At 42.9% G+C, this 25,768-nt stretch overlaps 1 protein-coding gene and 1 non-coding gene across 2 annotated transcripts; both read right to left on the bottom strand.

The window, feature by feature from the left end:
• Positions 1-1,030: 1,030 nt before the first annotated feature.
• On the bottom strand, positions 1,031-1,134 carry LOC115933363 (small nucleolar RNA U13). Its single transcript, XR_004069215.2, has one exon. It is a non-coding gene; the product is annotated as a small nucleolar RNA U13 (small nucleolar RNA).
• Positions 1,135-12,107: 10,973 nt separating this feature from the next.
• On the bottom strand, positions 12,108-24,750 carry AADACL3 (arylacetamide deacetylase like 3). The gene is made up of 4 exons (XM_004024678.5): positions 24,516-24,750; positions 21,177-21,393; positions 19,923-19,986; positions 12,108-15,646 (listed from the first exon to the last, which is right to left on the bottom strand). Exons 1-4 carry the CDS (start codon positions 24,681-24,683, stop codon positions 14,872-14,874), a joined length of 1,224 nt encoding a protein of 407 aa, XP_004024727.1. The 5' UTR covers positions 24,684-24,750; the 3' UTR covers positions 12,108-14,871.
• Positions 24,751-25,768: the final 1,018 nt, after the last annotated feature.

The following is a 25,768-nucleotide window of genomic DNA, read 5'->3' on the forward strand; positions in this document are numbered from 1 at the left end:
TATTATTATGAAAATTGTCGGCTGGGCACGGTGTGAGCCACCTGTAATCCCAACACTTTGGGAGGCCGAGGCGAGTGGATCACGAGGTCAGGAGTTCAAGACCAGCCTGGCCAACATAGTGAAAGCCCGTCTCTACTAAAAATACAAAAAATTAGCCAAGCATTGTGGCGGGCACCTGTAATCCCAGCTACTCGGGAGGCTGAGGAAAGAGAATTGCTTGAACCCGGGAGGTGGAGGTTGCAGTGAGCCGAGATCGCACCATTGCCTCCAGCCTGGGCAACAAGAGCGAGACTCTGTCTCAAAAAAAAAAAGTAAAAGAAAAAAAAGAAAATTGTTTTGACCCTCCGGGCCCCTTGAAAGGGACTTGGGACCTCCAAGCATCTGTGGATCTCACTTTGAAACCCACTGATCTAGAATAAATACGTAGGAGTGGAATTGCTACATCAGAGAGTGCATATGTGTCTCCAGCTGTACTAGATAATGCCAATTATTTTCCAGAGAGTAGTATCAATTTACATTCCCACCATGAGTGTACGGGTGTTTCCATTGCTCCACACCTTCTGGAACTTTTTCAGCATCCCAAAAAGAAACTCTGTACCCATTAAGCTGTAACTCCCCATTCTCCCCTTCTCCTAAACCCCTGGTATTCTCTCTTCTCCTTTGTCTCTGTGAATTTGCCTGGTCTAGGTATCTCATATAAGTGGAATCATATAATACTTGTCCTCCTGTGTCAGTTTTCTTGCATTGAGATAATGTTGTCAAGATTCATCTATGTTGTAGCATGTATCAGAACTGCATTCCTCTTTAGGCTGAATGGTATTTCCGTTGTATGTATATAACACATTGTTTATCCATTCATCTGGTGATGGACATTTGATGTGTTTTCACCTTTTGGCTTTTGTAAATATAATCCTGGTATGAACACCGGTGTACAAGTAGCTGTTTGAATCCCTGCCTTCAGTTCTTTGGGTTTATACCTAGGATGAAATTGGCACCACAAAACTGCTTTCTTCTCTCTTTTTTTTTTCCAGGTCAGATGGGTAATGTACTGACGTCATAACAAGGTTCGAGGGTGGCACATCTCACACATGTACATGAACACCCAATCGTCAGGCTCACGAACCACAAAAGCATCTGTTTTCCACAGCATCTGCATCATTTCTCATTCACACCAGCAGAGCACGAAGGTTCCCATTTCTCTGCCTCCTCACCAACACTTGTTATTTTCCAGTTTTTAAACAATAACCAGCCTCGTGGGTGTGAAGTGGTATGTCATTGTGAATTTAATTTCCCCTAATGACTAACGGTATTGAGCATCTTGTCATGTGCTCATTGGCCATTTATATATCTACTTTAGAGAAATGTCTATTCAAGTCCTTTGCCCATTGTTTTGGTTTGCTTCATTTTTTATTTTAGGTTCAAGGGGTGAATGTGCAGGTTTTTACATGCATATATTGCAAGATCCTAGAGCTTGGGCTTCTAATGATCCTGCCACCCAAGTAGTGACCATAGTACCCAATAGGGAGTTTTCAACACTTGCCCTCCTTCTCCCTCCCCACTTTTGGAATCCCTGGTGTCCACTGTTCCCGTGTTTGTGTCCATGTGTTCCCATTGTTGAGCTCCCACTTATGAGTGAGAACATGTGGTTTTTGGTTTTCTGTTTCTGCATTAATTCACTTAGGATAATGGCCCCCAGCTGCATCTATGTTGCCACATAGTACATGATTTCATTCCTTTTTCTGGCTGTGTAGTATTCCATAATGTATATGTACCAATTTTCTTTTCTTGTCTTTTCAGAGACAGGGTCTCACTCTGTCACTTAGGCTGAAGTGCAGTGACATGATCACAGCTCGTTGCAGCCTCAACTTCCCAGGCTCAAGCAATCCCCCATCTCAGCCTCCTGAGTAGCTGGGACTGCAGGTGCATAGCACCACACCTGGCTAATTTTTGTATTTTTGGTAGAGACGAGGTTTCACCATGTTGTCCAGGTTGGTCTCGAGCTCCTAGGCTCAAGTGATCTGCCCGCCTTGGCCTCCCAAAGTGCTGGGATTACAGGCGTGTGCCCCTGCACCCAGCCTGTACCACATTTCCTTTATCCACACCACACCATTGAGGGGCACCTGGGTTGATTCCATGTCTTTGCTGTTGTAAATAGTGCCGCAATAAACATACAGGTATAGGTGTCTTTTTGGTAGAAGGGTTTATTTTCCTTTGGGTAAATACTTAGTAATGCAATTGTTAGGTCTAACTAATTCTATTTTTAGTTCTTTGCCTTTGCTCGTTTTTAAATCAGGTTTTGTATGTGTGTGTGGCTGAGTGTTACTTCTTCCTTGAATATTACATAAATCAAGCCCTCTGGGCCAAGAGGTTTCTGTTTGGTCTTCTTTTTGTTGGAAGGCTTTTCTATTTTAGATTCACTATCTTTATTAGGTACAAAACTACGTTGGTTTTCTGTTTCCTTTCCCAGTTTTGGTAAGTTGTATTTTTCTAGGAATTAACACATTGCACCTAAATTTTCAAAATTTTTGACATATGTTGCTCATAATGTCTTCTTATTATCTTTTTATATCTTAGGGCCTGTATTAAAGTTCCCTTTATGCCTAATATTTACTATTTATGCCTTTTCTCTTTTACTTTATTGGTCTCACCAGATATTACCAATTTTATCCATCTTTTCCAAGAGCCAAAACATGGCATGGTTGATCATCTCTATTGTGTGATTGTTATATTTTAGAAATTTTCCTTTAAAGATATAAAAAATAATTTAAAAATAAAAGTAAGTATAAAAATACTTTTAAAAACTTTATTTTTTTCATTATCTTCCTTATATTTTCTTTGGATTTGTTTTACTATCAGTTTTCTAGTTTTTTGAGATGGATGTTTAGTTCATTAATTTTCAGCCTTTATTCCTTTCTTCTATATGCTTTTAAGACTATAAATTCCCTTAATTGTTGTTTTAAGGATATAAATTCCCTTAATTATTATTTTTCTGCCTCCCGTAGTGGACTAAACTATTTTCTATTACTTTAGTGTTTACCAAAGAAATTACCATGCACTCATGACTTAGCAAAGTCTAATCTTGGTTGATACTTTTACCCTCCTCCCAGAAAACTCAAGGACCTTAGAACAATTTAACTCTATTTGGTCCCTTCCAGATCTATATGCTATTATGTACTTTAATTCTCTCTCCTACATATTTTACATTACATGAGTTATTATTATTATCATTTTATAGTTAGCATTTACTTAGATTTGCCCACATATTTGCCATTTGCGTTATTTTTTATTCCATTCTGCATCTCTGACCTCCCGTCTGTGATCATTTCCCTTTTTCCTGAAGAACCCTTTAGAATTTCCTTTAAAGGAGTTCTGCTAGTGGCAAACTTCCTCAGTTTCTATTTATCTGAAAACATCTTTATTTCACTTTGATTCTGAAGGATATTTTCGGTGATGGTAGAATTCCAGTTTGGCAGTTACTTTTCTTCACACGTGGAATATATTTTTCCACTGTTTCCTGACTGTCATTGTTGCTTCTGAGAAAACAAGTGTCAGTTTATTAATTCTTTTAAGGTATCTGAGCGATTATTTTGTTTTGTTTTGTTTTTAAGATTTTCTCTTTATCTTTGGTTTCCTGCAGCATTATTCTGATGTATCTAGGTAGGAGTGGATTGCTTTACACTGCTTGCAATATGCTTCTTGGATTTATGGGTAAATGTCTTTCAATCATTTTAGGAAATTCTCAGCTATTATCTGTTCAAATATGGCTGCTGCCTCCTTTCTTTCCACTCTCCTTTTAGGACACCAATTACATATTTGTTCTTTCTTATCACTGAATCCTCAATGCCTCTGGTCCCCTCTTCTGTATTTTCTATCCTTTTGTCTCTTCATGCTTGATTTCTTATAGTTTCTTCCGACCTAGATTCCAGTTTACATAACTATTCTTCAGGTGTGTCTAAGGTGAAATCAAGCCTGTTAAAGCGAACTAAATATGGCCTGAGGAGGACTCTGTCCTTCTCTATTTGAGTCCTTGTGGACAAATCGTAACCTAGCTTAATAGGCAGACAAGACTGAAAACCTAATGTAGGAGTATGCACCTGTAACAACAGCTGGGTCTTGGCCATTCCCAGAAGCCATATTTCAGCCATCCACAGGCTGCTGAGTGTTCAAACTGTGTTCAAATAAGGCAAAAGCCAACCTGTAACCAATCCAGCTGTTTCTGTACCTCACCTCCAATTTCTGTATGAAACATCCCCCCCTGTTTTTTGTTTTTTGTTTGTCTATAAATTTGTTTTCACCACAAGGTACCTCTGAAGTCTCTCTGAATCTGCTATGATTATGAGGGCTGCCCAATTTGTGAATCATTCACTGCTCAATTAAACTCCTTTAAGTTTAACTTGGCTGAAGTTTTTCTTTTGACAAGTCTATCTGTTGAATTTTTATTTTGTTTACTGCATTCTTCAGTTCTGGAATTTCTATTTGTTTCCTATATATACGTGTGTGTGTGTGTGTGTGTGTGTGTGTGTGTGTGTATTAATGCTATGTTACTTTTTCCATTTTAATTTTTTAAATTTCGTTTTGCCTCCTGAACTTTTAAATTACCAGTTTCAACTTCCTCAAATTTCAAATTTAGATTTTTATCTCCTTCAGCATAGTAAGCAGACCTCTTTTACAGAATTTGGATTTTTCTTTTCTTTTCTTATTTTTACTCTTGTTTCTGTGGGTTCTTACTTCTAGCTCTTTTCTTCTCATGTAGCTGGTATCTTAAAAATTCTTTGCGAAAACAAGGTAAAGCCTAGAATGTTTCCTTCCTCCAGAGATGATTGCCATTTGCTTTTCCAAGCACCTGTGAACATTAGAAATTGGGCACCACTTTAATCCAATATATGGATTGGATTATGGAACACTTTAATCCAATCCCATTCACATTTTCAGTCACTGTATAATCACAATGCAATGTGCTCAGAACTATGATAAAGGAACTACAGTATGCTATGCAAGCCAGAAGGAGAAGACTATAAACCTGACTGGAGTAGGAAGGCTTACCGGAAACACAAAGTCTAAAGTGGGACCCAAGGAGTGAATAATGAATTGACTTCTTCACTCCTCATCCACTATGACCTAGAAATACTTCTTAAAGATGGCAAATCAGTTTCAGGTTATTGCAATGGGAACCGAATGGTTGTAGGGTGGTGGATTTGGAACTCAGACCAACTTGGCTTCCAATTCCAGTTCTACCACTTACCAAGAAACTTTGAACAAGTTTCCTGGCCATGTCAACCTTGGTTTCCTGACCTATGAATTAGGAAGACATATTATATGCTTCATAACATGATGAGGATTCAATGAGATGTCACCTAAAAGCACCCAGTAAAATGTTTGTCACGTAGAAAAGGTCAAAAAAATTGTCAATTCTTTCTTCTCTTTGTGCCTAAACAAAGTTTACTCTAGTAACAAAATGTATTCCTTTTCCTTCATTAGCAGAGTGTATTTGAAAATTTGGGGCAGAAGAATCCCAAGGGAAGTCATTCTAGATTCTCTTTGAATAGAGAATTCCTGCATACAAGACTAACTTCTTAACCCCACCAAGGGCTTTGCTGTGAGTCCAGTCAACAGCACTCCCTATCCCCTACAATTGAGTCTAACAAGCAGCATATACCTAATCACAACTTTCATTAAGTCAGCATGAACAACCCATTAGATATGATGACCCCCATTTCAAGGCAAGAAAACCGAGGGGCTGGGAGGTTAAATGTTGGGTCTCTGATTGGCTCCAGATCACGTGTTCTGCATCATTCTACCTCCTGGAGGGGCCTTGGGAATACTGCAGCAACAAGTCCAAAATTTATCTCTTCCACATAAAATTAAAACTCCTCGGTTCTTTAGTGATGACAGCCAGGGAATTATTTCATAGCAATGGAGATAGAGCATTGAGTGTTTTTACGATGACTAGAAATGCTTTGAAACCGAACCCCAGGCACTGCCTTATCTGATTTAACCTTGTACAGCAATTTGCAAGACAGCCAGCTGCCATGTTGGAGCAGCGGTGTTCTTGTCAGGGAACCAAACAAGCTTTGGCAATCTGCATAACTAGGAACCAGTTTGCTGACTCTGACAACTTTTGCTTTGTTAAATGGAGGCAAGGATATTTGAGGCAAAAACCCACTAATGGTTTGAGTCAAGGAACTTTCCTTTTAAAATATAGATATACCGTACCAACTACTTCCCATCCTACAATTATCAAACCCATCAGTTTTCTTTTTGCTTTAGGGATTGGTTGTTACAATGTGACTACTTCCCTCCCAACTGAGATCTGATGATAAAAGAAAATGAAACAAGCATTTTGTTAGTATTTATCAACATTTAAGTTGTGCCCTGCTAACAGTTCTTGGATCTATCACAGAGAATCACATGTGCAGAAGGAGATGTGTGCAGAAATGCTCACTACAAATTTGTTTGTCACATTGAGAAACTGAAAAACAGACCAAATGTGTCCAACAGTAGGGAATGGCTAAAAAGTGTAATATTGCCAAACTACAGAATACTATTCAGTAGCTAAAAAGAGTAAGGTAAATCTATTTTTATCAGGCTGAATTTCTTAGATATACTATTGAGTGAAAACTCACTCCCACACAATAATAGTGGGAGACTTTAACACCCCACTGTCAATATTAGACAGATCAATGAGACAGAAAATTAACAAGGATATTCAGGACTTGAACTCAGCTCTGGCAGACCTAATAGACATCTACAGAACTCTCCACCCCAAATCAACAGAATATACACTCTTCTCAGCACCACATAGCACTTATTCTAAAATTGACCATATAATTGGAAGTAAAACACTCCTCAGCAAATGCAAAAGAACAGAAATCATAACAAACAGTCTCTCAGACCACAGTGCAATCAAATTAGAACTCAAGATTAAGAAATTCACTCAAAACCACACAACTACATGGAAACTAAACAATCTGCTCCTGAATGACTACTGGGTAAATAATGAAATTAAGGCAGAAATAAATAAGTTCATTGAAACCAATGAAAACAAAGACTCAATGTACCAGAATCTCTGGGACACAGCTGAAAGCAGTGTTTAGAGGGAAATTTATAGCACTAAATGCCCACAGGAGAAAGGGGGAAAGATCTAAAATCAACACTGTAACATCACAATTAAAAGAACTAGAGAAGTAAGAGCAAACAAATTCAAAAGCTAGCAGAAGACAAGAAATAACTAAGATCAGAGTAGACCTGAAGGACATAGAGACATAAAAAAAACCCTTCAAAAAATCAATGAATCCAGGAGCTGATTTTTTGAAAAGATGAAAAAAATAGACTGCTAGCCAGACTAATCAAGAAGAAAAGAGAGAAGAATCAAATAGACACAATAAAAAATGATAAAGGAGATATTACCACTGATTCCACAGAAATACAAACTACCATCTGAGAACACTATAAACACCTCTACTTAAATAAACTAGAAAATCTAGAAGAAAAGGATAAATTCTGGACACATACACCCTCCCAAGACTAAACCAGGAAGAAGTCAAATCCCTGAATATAACAATACAAAGTTCTGAAATTGAGGCAGTAATTAATAGCCTACCAACCAAAAAAAAAAAAAAAAAAAAGCCCAGGACCAGACAGATTCACAGCCAAATTCTAACAGAGATACAAAGAACAGCTGGTACCATTCCTTCTGAAACTATTCCAAACAGTACAAAAAGAGGGACTCCTCCCTAACTCATTTTATGAGGCCAGCATCATCCTGATACCAAAACCTGGCAGAGACACAACAAAAAAAGAAAAGTTCAGACTAATATCCCTGATGAACATCGATGTGAAAATCCTCAATAAAATACTGGCAAACCGAATCCAGCAGCACATCGAAAAGCTTATCCACCATGATCAAGTCAGCTTCATCCCTGGCATGCAAGACTGGTTCAACATATGCAAATCAATAAACATAATCCATCACATAAACAGAACCAAAGACAAAAACCACATAATTATCTCACTAGATGCAGAAAAGGCCTTCAATAAAATTAAACACCTCTTCATGCTAAAAACACTCAATAAACTAGATATTGATGGAACATATCTCAAAATGATGAGCTACTTATGACAAACCCATAGCCAATATCATACTGAATGGGCAAAAGCTGGAAGTATCCCTTTTAAAAACCAACACAGGACAAGGATGCCCCCTCTCACCACTCCTATTCAACATAGTATTGGAAGTTCTGGCCAGGGTAATCAGGCAAGAGAAAGAAATAAATGGCATTCAAACAGGAAGAGAGGAAGTCAAATTGTCTCTGTTTGCAGATGACATAATTGTATAATTAGAAAACCCCATCATCTCAGACCAAAATCTCCTTAAGCTGATAAGCAACTTCAGCAAAGTCTCAGGATACAAAATCAATGTGCAAAAGCATAGTCATTCCTATACACCAACAGTAGACAAACAGAGACTCAAATCATGAGTGAACTCCCATTCACAATTGCTACAAAGAGAATAAAATACCTAGGAACACAACTTACAAGGGACCTGAGGATTTTTTCAAGGAGAACTACAAAGGACTGCTCAAGGAAATAAGAGAGGGCACAAACAAATGGAAAACATTCCATGCTCATGGATAGGAAGAATCAATATTGTGAAAATGGCCATACTGCCCCAAGTAATGTATAGATTCAATGCTATTCCCATCAAGCTACCATTGACTTCCTTCACAGAATTAGAAAAAACTACTCTAAATTTCATATGGAACCAAAAAGGAGCCCGTATATCCAAGACAATCCTAAGCAAAAAGAACAAAGCTGGAGGCATGATGCTATCTGACTTCAAACTATACTACAAGGCTACAATAACCAAAACAGCATGATACTGGTATCAAAACAGACATGAAGACCAATGGAACAGAACAGAGGCCTCAGCAATAACACCACATGTCTACAACCATCTGATCTTTGACAAACCTGACAAACACAAGCGATGGGGAAAGGATTCCCTATTTAATCAATGGTGTTGGGGAAGCTGGCTAGCCATATGCAGAAAACTGAAACTGGACCCCTTCCTTACACCTTATACAAAAATTAACTCAAGATGAATTAAAGACTTAAACATAAGACCTAAAACCATAAAAACCCTAGAAGAAAACCTAGGCAATACCATTCAGGACACATGCATGGGCAAAGACTTCATGACTAAAATACCAAAAGCAATTGCAACGAAAGCCAAAATTGACAAATGGGATCTAATTAAACTAAAGAGCTTCCGCTCAGCAAAAGAAACTATCATCAGAGTGAACAGGCAACCTACAGAATGTGAGAAAAATTTGCAATCTCTCCATCTGACAAAGGTCTAATATCCACACTCCACAAGGAACTTAAACAGATTTACAAGAAAAAAACAAACAACCCCATCAAAAAGTGGGTGAAGGATATGAACAGACACTTCTCAAAAGAAAACATTATGTGGCCAACAAACATGAAAAAAAGCTCACCATCACTGGTCATTAGAGAAATGCAAATCAAAACCACAATGAGATACCATCTCATGCCGGTTAGAATGGCAATTATTAAAAAGTCAAGTAACAACAGATGCTGGAGAGGATATGGAGAAATAGGAACACCTTTACACTGTTGGTGGGAGTGTAAATTAGTTCAACCATTGTGGAAGACAGTGTGGCGATTCCTCAAGGATCTAGAACCAGAAATACCATTTGATCCAGCAATCCCATTACGGGGCATATACCTAAAAGGATTATAAATCATCCTACTATAAAGACACATGGACACATATGTTTATTGCAGCACTATTTACAATAGCAAAGACTTGGAACCAACCCAGATGCCCATCAATGATAGACTGGATAAAGAAAATGTGGCACATATACACCATGGAATACTATGCAGCCATAAAAAAGATAAGTTCATGTCCTTTGCAGGGACATGGATGAAGCTAGAAACCATCATTCTGAGCAAACTAACACAGGAACAGAAAACCAAACACCACATTTCTCACTCACAAGTGGGAGTTGAACAATGAGAATACATGGACACAGAGAGGGGAACATCACACACCAGGGCCTGTCGGGGAGTGGGGGACAAGGGGAGGGATAGCGTTAGGAGGGATTACAGGAGTGAGCTACTGCCCCTGGCCTTGTTTCCTTTCTTAAATTTAAAAAAAAAAAAATTTTAGAGACAGGCGTCTCACTATGTTGCAGAGGCTGTATTCAAATTCCTGGGTTCAAGCAATCCTCCCAACTCAGCCTCCTGAGTGGCTGGGGCCACAGCATGCACCACCATGCCTGGCTTGTGGTCAGTAATCTTGGTGTTACTACTGTAATTGTTTTGGTGCCATGAACCACACCCATATAAGACAGTGAACTTAATAAATATTGTGTGTTCTGACTGCTCCACTGACTGACACCCTCCCATCTCTCTCCCTCCCTTAGGGCCTCCTTATTCTCTGAGATTTCAACAATATTGAAATTTGGCTAATTAATAACCCTACAAGGAACTCTAAATGTTCAGGTGAAAGGAAGAGTCACACATTTCTCACTTGAAATCAAAAGCTAGAAATGATTAAACTTAGTGAGGAAGGCATGTCAAAAGCTGAGACAGGCCAAAAGCTCTATCACTTACACCAGTTACCCAACTTGTGAATGCAAAGGAAATGTTCTTGAAGGAAATTAAAAGTGCTACTCCAGAGAAACATGATAGATAAGAAAGAAAAACAGCCTTATTGCTGACATGCAGGAAAATGTAATGATCTGAATAGGAGATCAAACCAGCCACAGCATTCCTGTAAACCAAAGCCTAATCCAGAGGAAGAGCCTAACTCTTTCATTCCATGAAGGCTGAGGGGAAAGTGAGGAAGCTAGCCAGGGTTTGGTTCAAGAGGTTGAAAGAAAGAAGTTGTCTCCATAACATAATCATAAAAGTGCAAGGTGAAGCAGAGCTGATGGGGAAGCTGCAGCAAGGTATCCAGGAGACTCAGCTAAGATGATTGATGAAGGTGATTACATGAAACAAAAGATTTTCATTGTAGATGAAACAGCCTTCTATGGGAAGAAGATGCCATCTAGGGCTTTCATAGCTAGAGAGGAGAAGTCAATGCCTGCCTTCAAAGCTTCAAAGAACAGGCTGACTCTCTTGTTAGGAGCTAATGCAGCTGGTGACTTTAAGTTGAAGCCAATGCTCATTTCCATTCCAAGAATGGGCCCTGAAAAATTATGCTAAATCTAGCCTCCCTGTGCTCTATAAATGGAACAAAGAAGCCTGGGTGCCAGCACATCTATTTACAGCATGGTTTACTAGATATTTTAAGCCCACTGTTGAGACCTACTGCTCAGAATAAAAGATTTCTTTGAAAATATTACTGCTTATTTACAAGACACTTGATAACCCAAGAACTCCGATGAAGATGTACAAGGTTAATGTTGTGTTCATGCCTGCTGACACAACATCCCTTCTGCAGCCTGTGGATCAAGGAGTATTTTGACTTTCAAGTCCAATTATTTAAGAAATACAATTTGTAAGGCTATAGTTGTCATAGACAGTGAGTCCTCTTATGGACCTCAGCAAAGTAAACTGGAAAACTTCTAAAAAGAATTCACCATTCCAGATGCCATGAGGAACATTCATGATTTATGGGAGGTGGTCAAAATAACATCATTAACAGTTTGGAAGAAGTTGATTCCAACCCTCATGGATGACTTTGAGGGGTTCATGACTTCAGTGGAAGATGTAACTGCAGATGTGGTGGAAATAACAAGAGAACTAGAATTAGGAGTGGAGCCTGAAAATATGACTGAATTGCTTCAATCTCATGAATAAGTTGGCCAGAGGAGGATTTGCTTCCTACAGATAAGCAAAAATCGTGGTTTCTTGAGATGGAATCTACTCTGGGTGAAAATGCTATGAACACCGTTGAAATGACAACAAAAGATTTAGAATACTACATAAACTTCGTCGACAAAGTAGCATAGGGTTTGAGACGACCACCTCCAGTTTTGAAAGAAATTCTACTGTGGGTAAAATGCTATAGAACAGCATCATCTGCTACAGAGAAATCTTTCATGAAAGGAAGAGTCCATTGATGTGGCAAATCCACTGCTGTCTTATTTTATTTTAAGAAATTGCCACAGCCGCCCCCACCTTCAGCAACCACCACCTGCAGCATCAACATCAAGGCAAGACCATCAACCAGCAAAAAGATTACGACAATTTAGACATTCCCATGAATGTAACATACACATCTTTGGAATGTGGGAGGAAGCTGGAGAACTCAGAGAAAACCCACGCAGACATGGGCAGAATGTGCAAACCCCACATAGAAAACAGTAGCCCAGGCTACTGCAATCACTGAAGGCTCAGATGATTGTTAGCATTTTTCAGCAACAAGGTATTTTTAAATTAAGGTATGTACATGCTTTTTAAAGACATAATGCTATTGCACACTTAATGAACTATAATATAGTGGAAATGTAACTTTTACATGCACTAAGGAAAGCAAAAAATTCATGTGACTTGCTTTATTGCTGTGGTCTGGAACTGAATCTGCAATATCCATAGGTATGTCTGTACCTACTCTGTAAGATTAATGTGAGGAACATAAGAGGTGGCAAATTTAAATGGTCCAGTACAGTGCCTAGCATGTAGCTGGCCCTGGGTGAACATTCATTCCTATCCCTTTTCCACTCAGTGAGTCTCGTGGATGTATTGCAGGAAGGATAGTGGTGATGTGGTAAAGGAGAGGAGTGGAGAATTTCGTCCCAAAATCAATCATCTAGCCATTAGGTGAAAGTGCTTGATTTCTCCCATGATCCGCAGAAGGAAGCTGCCATGGGCATGCGCCCAACAAGGGGGGCTCTCAGCCTCTTAAAATGTTATACATTCCTCTCTACTGGGCATGGCCCTGCAGTGCCTCAGCAACTCCTCACCAACCTAACTTCCCAGAAGGTCAGCTCATGTTCCTCTACCCATCTCCAGAGGCAGGGGTGAAACAAAAAAAGCAGCACTCCAAGGAGGGAGCCTCTCCCAGCCTCAACTCAGAGGCTTGTCTCAGAGGCGGCCTCACCCATTGGACTCCAGTGCCTTTCAACAGTTGAGTGGCTACCACAGTGTGTGTTTTCAGGGGAAGGTTCCTATTTCTCCAACAAACCCCATGCTGGTCAACTGCGAATGCAGCAAGGAGCCACCCAATGGGATTCCTCTCCGCCTCATAGTTCAGCCCAAATATTCAACTGAAAGCAAGTTAAGGGCATGCACAGGGTTTTTTGTGCAATGGCCTTGACCTTGGCCTGTAAAGACCACTAACCAACCAAGATCAGAGCCTCCAGAAGACCAAGTGGGGCCAGCAGGGGACCCTGGCCATTCCTTTCAAAAGAATTTTCATTCCTAAGGAACAACTGGCCAACTTGCCCAGTGGTCTTGACATCTCTTGCCACTTTCACGTACCCTGCCTGAGGGTTCAATTTAGCTTCTGTAGTAGAGTAAGTGTTGGTGTCCACCCAACAACCATTTACCCTACCCTTCAATTAGGAACGTTGTCACTCACCACCTCATGCTTAGTCCAAGCACCAAGGTGAATTGACTCCACCCCCCACTCTCAGGATGGCATAGGACTTGGGAATGGTGAGTTAGATTATTCCATTCCCTTCACTGTGGCAACTGGACACATTGCTCAGAAAGCCAACAAAGCCATCAAGTTGCAATTAGGCTTTTTTCTGGGACTGCTGAGAATAAGGCAAGTCCATGATAATGAACTTGACCCTGGAGGAAGGTAGGCATGAAGCTGCTCAGTGCCACCGTATGAAGAGGAGAAGTTGGCATTAACACAGAGGAGAGAAGAGCAGAGCAGAGAAGACAGGACAGCTGATGGCACTGTGTGAGTTCCTGGATCAAACCTTGCCTGATGTATGCCTAGCATGCATCGCTACCTAAGCCAATCTATTGTCTTTCTAATAGAGGCCAATTTGAGTTGGTTCCATGTCTTAAAAAAGAAATAGTTTTCACAAATACATCTTCTGTTTCTTTGGCTGTCTTGACTTTGCACTGTGGACAGGGTTATCTGGTTAGACTCAGCCTTCATGGGTCTCTAACTCAGGACCCCACTTCCCTCCCAACTTCTCTTCTCAAATTCTTAGAACATTGCCTTGGGGCTTCTGGTTGGAAGCCAGGCTTTGATTCCAGGAGCTCCAGAGCTCCCCAAGTCGGGCAGCTGCAGGCTGTCTTCATCCACCACTAGATGCCAACCACTGTGGAAGCTCTATCCATTCTATCTTAAAGTTTCCAGCCCAGACAGTGAAGACTCTGATCCCAGAGGCTGAGAAACAGCAGGAAAAGTCACTACTGTTCACAGAAGAGTAGGTGGGTGAAGCCAGTTTTTCCACCACCACCACCACCTCACAGCAGCCTAGACCATCAGAGCTCCTGCTTCTGAGCCACATTGGGAAAGCCTTGTGAGGTACATGATGCCCTTGTGCTATTCCAAAGTCCAGTCAAATGGACGAAAGTCACACGAAGTCTGGATCAATCTGGGAGCCTGAACTGCCCCTTAGGGAGGCTAAGAACAGCTCTTACCGGCTGATTCACTCCCACAAATGGCCACTGAATATTGTCAGCCCAGGTTTTCCCAACAGAGAATAGAGACAGCCACACTCCCACCTCCAAACCTGTCTTTTCTACCACGTCCTCTGGACATCAGGAGCATGCATTGTGTGGTTCTAGAACCTGGACCAGAAAGGTAACAGCAACCTCTACCCCCTCCCTAGCCCCACTATGCACCACCTAAATCAGCAACAGAGAGCCCTGTGGGAGGCTGGATGCCAGTGGAATCCACACCGCAGTACCAGCAGAGAAGAAAGATGGTCACAGTCCCTTTATAAAATGAACTAATGCACTCAGAATTCTCGTGGAGCAGGGAAAGTGCAAGAAGCTCATGTCAATGGTGCTGAGCACTCCATGGAAACCATCCTCCATATGGTGCCAGGTCACGGGCACTCCCAGGTCTTCCAGCCTTTTCTTGTACAACAGTGAATTGTCCCGGAGAGCATCGTACTCACAGCTCACGATGCAGGTTTCCGGGAGCTGAGACACTACATCATCTTCTGCAATCAGGGGCGAGCACATCGCATCCAGGACAACACTTACTTCCAAGTAAGCAGCTTCATTCATGGGCTCATGGGGCTTCAGTCGGTAACCCCACTTCTTAAACCTCTCAGGGATATTTTCTGGGCCCAACCACTTTCTGTACTTTTCCCAGACTTCAGCAGGCAAATGGGCACCTTTCATGATGACCTCTTGCCAGGAGGAGCTGAAATCCAGGTTTTGAAAAACACAGTAGCAGATAAAACTCCAGGTGAGCAGTGGGATGTTTTTCCTCTGTTGAAACGAAGGGGTTTGTAAATCCAGGGCTTGGAAAACGGCATAGATCAGGATCTGAGCCCGGATCCGGGGCAGATCTGGCCCGTCCACAAGTTTTTGACAAACCACTGCGGCTATTGCCCCTCCGAAACTGTCACCGCAGACCACAACCCGGGCTGGATCCACTCCATATGCATCCAGGGACTTCAGGAAGTGGATGGTGGCCACCAAGCAGTCTCTTACCGGCACTGGAAACTTATGCTTAGGTAACTTGCGGTAACTAAAAAGGAATCAAGAAACACAGTTGATAACGCCCCGGCAGATCCAAAATATCAGCGTCTAGCATCTTTTAGCCCAAATTAGTCCATTCACTTCCCTTTGTGAAACTTGAGCAGTTAAAGTTAGGTGTGAGGCTTAAATGAGATGAGACACATAAAGCCCACATACCTAGGCAGGTGCCATTCCTACTGTCTCAATGCCCTAATGGGGGACCTGTGTCACGAGACATCCACCAATTGGCCAACAATGTAAATATCACCCACACCAGCCCCATCTTCCTGAACCTGCCTCATGTTGCTTCCCTGACTCACCTGCTCCTGCTTCCTGTTTTATGATTCTTGTATGAGCAACTTCAAGGCCTGCTTGGGTTTTTAATTAATCATGCCATACCTACAGATTTTGTTAGGGGAGATCTTGTAGACTTAAATACAGCAGGTTGGCCAGGCCGGTGGCTCATGCCTTTAATTTCAGCACTTTGGGAGGCTGAGGTGGGCCGATCCCTTGAGTCCAAGAGTTCAAGCCCAGCCTGGGCAACATGGTGAGACCCCACCTCTACAAAGAGTATAAAAAATTAGCTGGGCATGGTGGTGGATGCATGTAGTCCCAGCTACTCAGGAGGGTGAGGCAGGTGGATCACTTGGGCCTGGGAGGTTGAGGCTGCAGTGAGCTGTGATCATGCCACTGCACTCCAGCCTGGGTGACAGAGTGAGACCCTGTCTCAAAGAAGAAAAAAAAAGCAGGGCCTCAAATAATGTCATTTCATTCAACATTGTTTCATTATATTGATGAAAGAAAGAAAAACGATTCCAGCCTGGGCTACTACTGTTTGTGTGGAGTCTGCACATTCTCCTCATGTCTGTGTGGGTTTTCTCCCAGTCCTCCAGTTTCCTCCCACATCCCAAAGATGTGTATGTTACATTCATGACCATGTCTAAATTGTCCTGGTCCAAGTGAATGTGGGTGTAGGTGTGAGTGTGCCCTGCAATAGGTGGGTGTCCTGTCCAGGGTTGGTTCCTGCCTTGTTCCCTGAGCTGCAGGGATAGGATCCAGCCACCCACGACCCTGAACTGGAATAAGTGAGTTGGAAAGGGAATAGATGAAGGAATATAAATTATTGCAAAATAAAAATGCATAAAGCCAACCGGGTGCAGTGGCTCATGCCTGTAATCCCAGCACTTTGGGAGGCTGAGGCAGGTGGATCACCTGAGGTCAGGAGTTCAAGACCAGCCTGACCAACATGGAGAAACCCCGTCTCTACTAAAAATACAAAATTAACTGGGCGTGGTGGTGCATGCCTGTAATCCCAGCTACTCAGGAAGGCTGAGGCAGAAGAATCCCTTGAACCCAGGAGGCAGAAGTTGTGGTGAGCCGAGATCGCGCTCTTGCACTCCAACCTGGGCAACAAGAGTGAAAAAAAAATTATAAAGTCAGCCAAGCACAGTGGCTCACACCTGTAATCCCAGCACTTTGGGAGGCCAAGGCAGATGGATCGCCTGAGCTCAGGAGTTCAAAACCAGCCTGGGCAACAAGGTGAAACCCTGCCTCTACCAAAAATACAAAAAAATTAGCCAGGTGTGGTGGTGTGTGTCTGTGGTCCCAGCTACTCAGGAGACTGAGGCACAAGAATCGCTTGAGCCCAGGAGGCAGAGGTTGCAGTGAGCTGAGATCGTACCACTGTACTCCAGCCTAGGCGACAGGGTGAGATCCCATCTCAAAAACAAAAAAATGCATAAAGTTTACAATAATCATACATCTACACAAAAATAAATGATGCAGTACAGAAGCTGTCAATGAGGCTGCCACATTTGTGAGTGGTTTTGAACTGGGAGACAGTCAGAGGTACTCCTGACAATTTTTACCTTGTAAACATTTATTCCTAGATTTAACCTACCACCAGAATGACCACCATCACTCACTGATTCACCAAAAATTGGGTAAATAATTATCTTTTTGTTTTTATTAATCTTTTAAAAATACATGTATAGCTCACATTTATTTCAATTTTTAATATTAGCAGGTGTTTTTCTTTATTTAGAAGCTTAGGGCAGGCATAGTGGCTCATACTTGTAACTCAGCACTTTGAGAAGCTGAGGAAGAAGGATTGCCTGAGCTCAGAAGTTTGAGACCAGCCTGGGCAACATGGCAAGACCTCGTCTCTATTAAAGAAAATTATAAAACATAAAAGTAGTAAAATAAATTTTTAAAAAAATTTTTTCATAAATTAGCTGGTGTTTTTGTGACCAGAATTATACCATCAGAGCTTGATTCTGTTTATATCATTTAGCCTAGGTTTTGTAATAGGTAAAATTGGTTTCACTCCAAGTTACAGTTCCAAGAACCTGTCGACATTGCTGAGGACTGACTGTACCACCAGAGGCCAGAGCTACACAGCACTCTTCCAAACAAGCTATGCACACTCAACACCATTGCTGCCCTGCCTACCTGGTATTGCTAAGAGATTCCAGAAATCCAGGTTTTGTGAGAAAGTTCGCTATTTTTAAATGCTGGCCACAAATTAAAAAAAAAAAAAAAAGGCAAAGAAACACTCTATGGGAGCAACAAATAAAACTTCCATCAGCTGTTTCCATTCCATACCCCCATTTCAGGCCACCCGGGAATAGGACATCCTGGAAAGCAATGCCCTTAACTCCAAAATCCTGTCTACCTTGGATTTAGAAAATAACTTTCTGGCGGAGACTTGCTAGCATGTTCTACTGACGATCTCTTGGTTTGGTACAATCAGAATGACAAGGTGTCCAGCAACATCCCATGATCCCATGGTAGAAACCCTTCTGGAGCTGAGAATTGTAAAGTCAGGGATTTATCCAGGTCTCTCTCTCATCTCATCTCTTGATTTTCTTTTTTTTTTTTTTTTTTTTTTTTTTTCAGATGGAATCTCACTCTGTCACCCAGGCTGGAGTGCAGTGGCGCCATCTCAGCTCACTGTAACCTCTGCCTTCTGGGTTCAAGTGATTCTCCTGCCTCAGCCTCCTGAGTAGCTGGGGCTACAGGCACATGCCACCACACCTGGCTAATTTTTGTATTTTTAGTAGAGACAAGGTTTCACCGTGTTGGCCAGGCTGGTCTTGAACTCCTGGCCTCAAGTGATCCACCCGCCTTGGCCTCGTGCTGGGATTACAGGCATGAGCCACTGCACCCGGCTTCATCTCTTCATTTTCTACTCACCTCAGGTAGCTGTGCCACAAGAAAGCTGGCAGATGTACCCCCACTGAGATGCAGAGAACTGATATTTCTTTAAAGTGTGTACCTTTAAATGAAACTACAGGGAAACTTAACCAGGAGGAACCACATGTGTGATGCTGCATCAGACAGCAGGACAGGGGACCCAATTGCCCACCACGCCCTCTTTGAGGCTCCAGGCTGGGCAGTGACTGTCAGAGATCTGTTAGGAGAGACAATGGGTTTGTTTTTGTTTTTGTTTTTGTTTGTTTTTCTCACTTTCTTCAGTGGGTCTCAGCCAGGGGGACCTCCCTTTTGGGAGCACTTGGAAGTGAACGTGGCAGCATTTCGGGTTGTTTGAGTGATGGCGCGGGGTACCACAGGCATTTAGCAGAAGGAGGTGCAGGGTTGTTTTACTCAAAGAAGAGCTATGTTGTCCAAGTGTTCCTGCAGTGAAACTCTGCACCTGAACTGCTTAAAAAAGACCACCACCTACCCAGCTTCCAAATGCACAAAACGCCTCTGTTTAAACAAACCCAAGGCCCACATGCACAGAGGAAGGGGTTCTCCATTCTCTGTATCTCCATCTCTCCTCACCTCCCCTTATTTTTCTTTCACTCTCTTTTTCTTGTTTTGTTTTGTTTGTTTTAAGACAGGGTCTTGTTCTGTCACCCAGGCTGAGTGTAGTGGCGCAATCACGGCTCACTGCAACCTCCCAGGCTCAGGTGCTTCTTCCTCCTCGGCCTCCCAAGTAGCTGGGACTACAGACATATGCCACCACACCTGGCTAATTTTTGTATTTTTTGTAAAAATGGGGTCTCACTGTGTTGCCCAGGCTGGTCTGAACTCCTGGGCTCAAGCATTCCGCCCACCGTGGCCTCCCAAAGTGTTGGGATTACAGGCGTGAGCCACCACACCCAGCCGCCTTCTTTTTCTCTCTTCAGTGGCTTCTCCCAGCCCATCCCCACCTCTGGGCTTCCTCCAGCTCCCATCTGCTACCATCCCCCACCCCCCACCCCCATTTCTACTTCCCACCCCATCTCTCCACATCAGAGCCTTGCTCCTTGCTGGCTCCCTGGGATCTCCCCTTTACTCACCCAACTGCCAGAACCACGGAGTCACTCTCCTTGCACAAACGAGAGCATATGCCATGGTGGGTTTCTAGAAAAGAAATGGTTTTTAAGATTCACTAGGAAGGCTTCCTTTGCCAGCCATTGTCGCTGTCTTCTTCCTACAGACACAGCACTTGGGCCAATGCTGACTAGGTTTTCCTCTACTCCAGCAAACTTCCGGTCAATCTTCTCACTGATTCTCCTTCGTGGTACTGCCTGAACAACTTTCTCTAAGACGCCCACCTCCGATCCATCCTACAAGCCACTAAAAATATCTGTGAAGCTGTTTGACTGTAGAATGCAGAGGTTTAGGGTGTGAGCTCTGGATTCAGACTGGAGTTCAAATCTCAACTTTGCCTCTTTCTAGCTTGAGCTAACATAGTGCCTAGCAAGTCTCTTAACCTCCTGAGGCTTGATTTCCTCATCTGTGAACTGGGGTAATGAAAATATCTAACTCGTAGAGTGTTGGAGTTGGAATGAGATCATCCACATATAGGGTTCTCACAGTGCCTGCATGTAATTAGTAATATTAGTGAATATTGCTTAATAAATATTGGCTGTTACTATCATTCTCATACAGACCAAACCACACCACCATTGCATTAAATCCCTTATTCTCAAAGGCTCCCACACTGGGACCCTGGCATTCCACAGATTAGAAAGCACTACTGAAAGCAAATAAAGGTGTTTCCTCTCCCCCAGTTCCCTGGGGGTAATAATTAAGACAGTAAAATTGTCTCAATAGTGACTTTTTCCTCTCATTGATTTTTCTCAAATCTTCCTGTTTGTCTGTACCAGAATTTGTCTTAGCAAAACCTGATGTGAAACAAAATGCTGTGTTTTAATTCTTTTCATTTAAAATATCCTTATTTCCAACTAAATAGAGGTGGTCATTATAAGTAAAATAATGATATATACATGTATACATGTATATGTACATACATATGTACACATATAAATGCAAGTAAGGGTACATTTCAGGATCTTTACCTTACAATATCCTTCCTTATATTACAGTATTGTTAATTTAACTAAGGATTACATTTACATAAATAAGGAGATACATAAGAGGGCAATATATGCCATATTTTTGCCCCCTCAATGATCTGCAAACCATGAACTGCCCTGGTGTTCCCTGGTAATAATAGCATACTTTAAGTCCCAGGAAGATGCCCATTCTTCCAAGTTATGTTAAGGGGTGCCACCACCCTTTAGGAGGTCTGAGAAAAGGGTTCTTACTCAAGCTCCCCATGAAGCCCCCACCACCATGGTAGTACACGATGCCAGGCTTCAGGGTGCAGGTGGATGTCTTGGGTTGGTACAGCTTCACAGGGATTGTCCCAAAGCGGAAATCCGTGACCACAACATCGGGGTCATACTTTAGCGGAGGCAGATCTTGCATGAAACAGAAAAACTGGGGCATAGAACAGATTCTGAGCTTCTCAAATATCATCCCCTGTTGGAGAGAGAAGAAATGGGTCGAGATGGGTTTCTTCACAGGCCATCTGGAGTCTGGCCTTCACAACCTGCCCTCCACAGGTGGCAAAAGGAGTTTTTGGAAACTGCAGTCAGATTGGATTACAGCCCTACTCAAGCCCTCAGTTCCCTCAGGACACCTGCAGGAAAATCCACTCCCATGCAGGCCCAGGTGGCCACAGCACCAGCCAGCCCCTCTCAACCCACTCTCCTGACACCTTCCACTGCAGCCACTACAAGCCAGGCTTCTGGGCACCCCTGATGGTCCCTCTACTCGCAACACCCACCTCCACCACGAGGCCCTGCTCCACCTCAGCCTGGGCGCAACATCTGTTTCCAGGGAGGCCTTCCTGTGCCGTCCCAGCCAATCTGGCCACCCCAAGCCTGTGTAGCTAACTATAGTGTGGGTACATTTTTTAAAAACAGGAAGGGGGAGTTCATATCTTTTGAAAATGCCTACTGAAAATTTTTAGGATAAAATAATATGATGTCCATTGGCTTCTTAAATAAATGAAAATGAGGGAAAAGTTAGAGACATTTAGGGACACAGGGAAGGGAGACAGGCCAGGAGTCAGTGATGGTGACACTGGAGAGTGGGCACCCTGTTCCCCTTTGGTATATGTCAGAGTTTGCATAAAGAGTTGAAAATACAGCCAGGCACAGTGGCTGATACCTGTAATCCCAGCACTTTGGGAGGCCAAGGCTGGTGGGTCACCTGAGGTCAGGAGTTCAAGGCCAGCCTGGCCAACATGGTGAAACCCAGTCTCTACTAAAAATACAAAAATTAGCCAGGTGCGGTGGTGGGCTCCTGTATTCCCGGCTACTCGAGAGGCTGAGGCGGAAGAATCTCTTGAACCCTAGAGGCAGAGGTTGCAGTAAGCCGAGATCATGCCATTGCACTCCAGCCTGGGCAACAAGAGTAAAACTCCAGCTCAAAAAAAAAGAGTTAAAAATACGTAAATAAAGAGGGCTCTCCCTCTGGGTATCCTTTCCAGTGTTTCCTAATCCTTGTCTGTGCCACAGCCATTTTGGCCATGGGAAAAGCTGCAGGCCTCATTTGAGAACTTTTTTTTTTTTTTTTTTTTTTTGGAGAGAATAGGCCTCACTATGTCACCCAGGCTGGTCTCAAACTCCTGGACTCAAACAGTCCTCCCACCTCAGCCTCCCAAAGTGCTGGGATTACAGGTGTAAGCCACTACACCCAGGCCAGAACATTTTTAAATACAGAAAATAAATACATGGGATTATAAAGAAAAGCAGTGTTATTTAAATATACTTATCAAAATATTAAAATGTATGTCATAATAATATAGGTGCTTCCTTACTGGCACATAGAGTAATAAGATCTAACTGCTGCCTGCTACTACCCTAGTTTCAAAGAAATGAGGAGAATACATGAGTTTTCACAGTATCTAATAGGCAATGCAAATATGTCTGATTCCTCTTGGTGACAAAGTCGAGGTCTGGCTTTCAGGACTGTGGTTTGTTGCCTTCATTCCTCATGAAAAGAATTTCAATTGGAAGTTAGTTGTGAACATGGGGTAATTTTGACCCCATCCAAATCCATGACCCCCTTGTGTTCTGTGACCCAAATCCATGACCCCCTTATGTTCTGTGATCCAAATCCATGACCCCCTTGTGTTCTGTGACCCCGGGGGCTCAAGAAGCCCCAGGCGAGAAGCCCTGCTCGGCTCCACTGACGGGTTTTGCTGTCCTCCTTGCATTCTCCGCTTTGGGAAGCTGTTTATCTGTAGCTTGTTCTATTGCGGGTTAGCTTCTTTATAGACCACTTCCCCGCTGCCCACTGCATGGACCCTACAAGCTCCCTAAAGGCAGACCTGTGGAACTTTACCTCTCTCACCTGTCATTGGCCCTAGAGCCCAGGACTGGCGCAGGACACACAGCAGTTGCATAACACATCTTTGCATAAAAAATAAAAGAATCAACAAAGAGTAACAATGGCTACTATTTACGGAGGACTCCCTCTGTGTCAGGCATTATAATAAGCCTTCTGGAGAGGGTTATTCATGGAGTCTCCACAAAATGCTGTGAAGTAGGAGCAATTTTCCCTACTTTGCAAAAGAGGAAATCGAGTCACTGTATTTGGGAGCCTGGACTACAGAATCTGAGTGTCAAGGGTAGGAAAACCTAGGACCCAATCACTGCATCTTATAAAAGCTGACTGGAGATCAGAAGCCCAGAGTTCCCGGGATCGTCTCTTTTAGGTAATAGCTACATTCTTTTGAATAGCATAGAAATTATTTTGAAGCATAGAAGACACACCTAGGGTGTCTCTTGAGAAGAGGCACTGGCAATTGCTTTTCGTTATGTAAGAAACTTACAAAAAATATTTTGTATATTCAGTTTCTGTCAAGGCACAAGAAAAAGTACAAGAAATCCGTATTGGCAACACCTACACAGTTCCATTTACAGGTATTTTAACAAATTACACCAGAAGCAGAACCAAACTATATTCCCTAGGCAGCTTTCTAGCTCTCAAAAGCAACAACATATTTTTAAAGTCACATTCTGTAGTTTTGCTCACCGGCACTAATTTACTCATCCGCTACCCTTTTACTTTGTGGCTTGCTGGCTCTAGCTAACAGGTAGATAGCAATGGGGGCCCAGAGACTCAGGAAAATTCATTCGTATCTTCACGACTTCTGAGAGTGGTGAGTGCTGTGAATAATATGGACTCATTTATTGACACATGAATGGTACACTTAAAAATGGGAAAGATGGTAAATTTTATATGCATATTTTACCTCAATTTTAAAAATAAAACAAACCAACAACAAAGAAAAGAAAGTCAGCGGGAGACACTCAGGTGAATAGAACCAGACTGGTTTTTTCCTTCTGTTAACTGAGAAAGCAGATCATTCTTTGAATTTTGTGGATATTAGCCAGGGCCAGCTTCAGAAACACCCAAAGAGGCTGAGAACCACCTAATAGGGATTATGCACATTTCAGAAGGTCTGATCAGCTGTCACTGCAGGCCCCATGATACCGGTGTTCATTCAGCTAGAAGCTTCCGGTGTGTGATTTTTCCTGCCGCCTTCCTTAATGGTCAGCTGGAGGGGACACATAAAGCACAAAACTCACCCATGTCAACAGCAGCTGGAGGATGCAATGGAGGACTCTCAGTTTCACAGGGTGGCCAACCGCTGCAGGGATGTGCACAGTGAAAAAATGGCTGCAAATGACCCACAGAGTGACCCCTAGTGAGAACACGCAGGCTGCTGCGAGGAAGATCAGGGCCAGGACCCACATGCTGCTTCCAGCTCAGAGCAGGCTGAGAGGAAGCTGTGCGCAGTGTAAACCATTTAGGACATGGTTCAGAGCCAGCAGACCTCCTCCACTTATAAGTCACACCTGTCCTCCCCCACCTCCCCGGGTCCCACAAACACTGGCCCAGCCCAGGTGAGTCACAGGCTCAGGTGAGGATGTGGTTCTAGGACAGGGCCCATGCAGAGAAGAAAGTGGCCTATCCAGCCGGATCCAGCCAGAAAAGAAAGTTCTAGAGACCCAGCTTACAATCTGGCACTGCTAACTAGATATAGTCTCGGATAAGCCACCAAGTCACAATGGACATCATAAACATGATTCCTCCCACCGGCCCTTGGACCTCATCCCCCCACTCTGTGATTCAACTCCAGCTTATCATCCATCCATCAGCCTGTGGAGGACGTCCCAGAGCTGTTGTACGGCAAGCCATTCTCTGTACACCATTCTTCCCCTAGACCTCGGCTAGACTCCATGCCTCCCCTCTTGCTGGTCTCTGCTCAAATGTCGCCTTCTCAGTGAGGCCATCCCTGGCAATCTTATTTAAAATTAAACTTCCGCCAGCGTGCCTATGCCCACCTTCCCCAGCCCCACCTTCCCCATCCCCCACCCTTTCCACCCCCCACCCTCCACATCCCCCACCTTCCTCATCCTCCACCTTCCCCATCCCCCATGTTCCCCATCCCCCACCTTCCTCACCCCACACTGCTTGGTTTTTCCCTGTGACCTTTATCATCACCTGCCTCACTTGTCTGTTTATTGTCTGGGAGGACAGGAATTTTCTTTTTGTGCCATTTTATCACCAGAGGCTGGATTGGGGCTTGGTACTTTGTAGGTGCTCAGCAAATGCCTATGGAGTGAGAGAATGAATAGACAGGCTTTGTCCTCTTTCTTGCAGATCTGGGAAACTGCGCTTGCTTGCCTTTCCAGGTCAGGTCAGAGGTTGATGTCACCATTGGAAATCTTCCCTAACAACCAAGTCCCACATCTGCAGTAACAATAGCAATATCTGCTGTGTCTCCCGCCTCCCAGCTTGAGTGAGAGAGCAGTGGTTCTCAGACAGGGGAGATTTT

Source organism: Gorilla gorilla, chromosome 1 (genome assembly GCF_029281585.2).
Source record: "Gorilla gorilla gorilla isolate KB3781 chromosome 1, NHGRI_mGorGor1-v2.1_pri, whole genome shotgun sequence".
NCBI classification, from domain to species: Eukaryota; Metazoa; Chordata; class Mammalia; order Primates; family Hominidae; genus Gorilla; species Gorilla gorilla.

What these genes read in the sequence shown, in the direction of transcription:
- AADACL3 (XM_004024678.5), bottom strand. Translation starts at nt 24,683, where the DNA reads ATGTGGGTCCTGGCCCTGATCTTCCTCGCAGCAGCCTGCGTGTTCTCA. An exon ending in GGGCTTCATGGGGAGCTTGA is followed by an intron (nt 19,987 to 21,176) that starts GTAAGAACCCTT and finishes TTTCTTTTCTAG; the next exon opens with AAACCCACCATGGCATATGC. An exon ending in TCCGTGGTTCTGGCAGTTGG is followed by an intron (nt 15,647 to 19,922) that starts GTGAGTAAAGGG and finishes ATTCCTTTTTAG; the next exon opens with TTACCGCAAGTTACCTAAGC.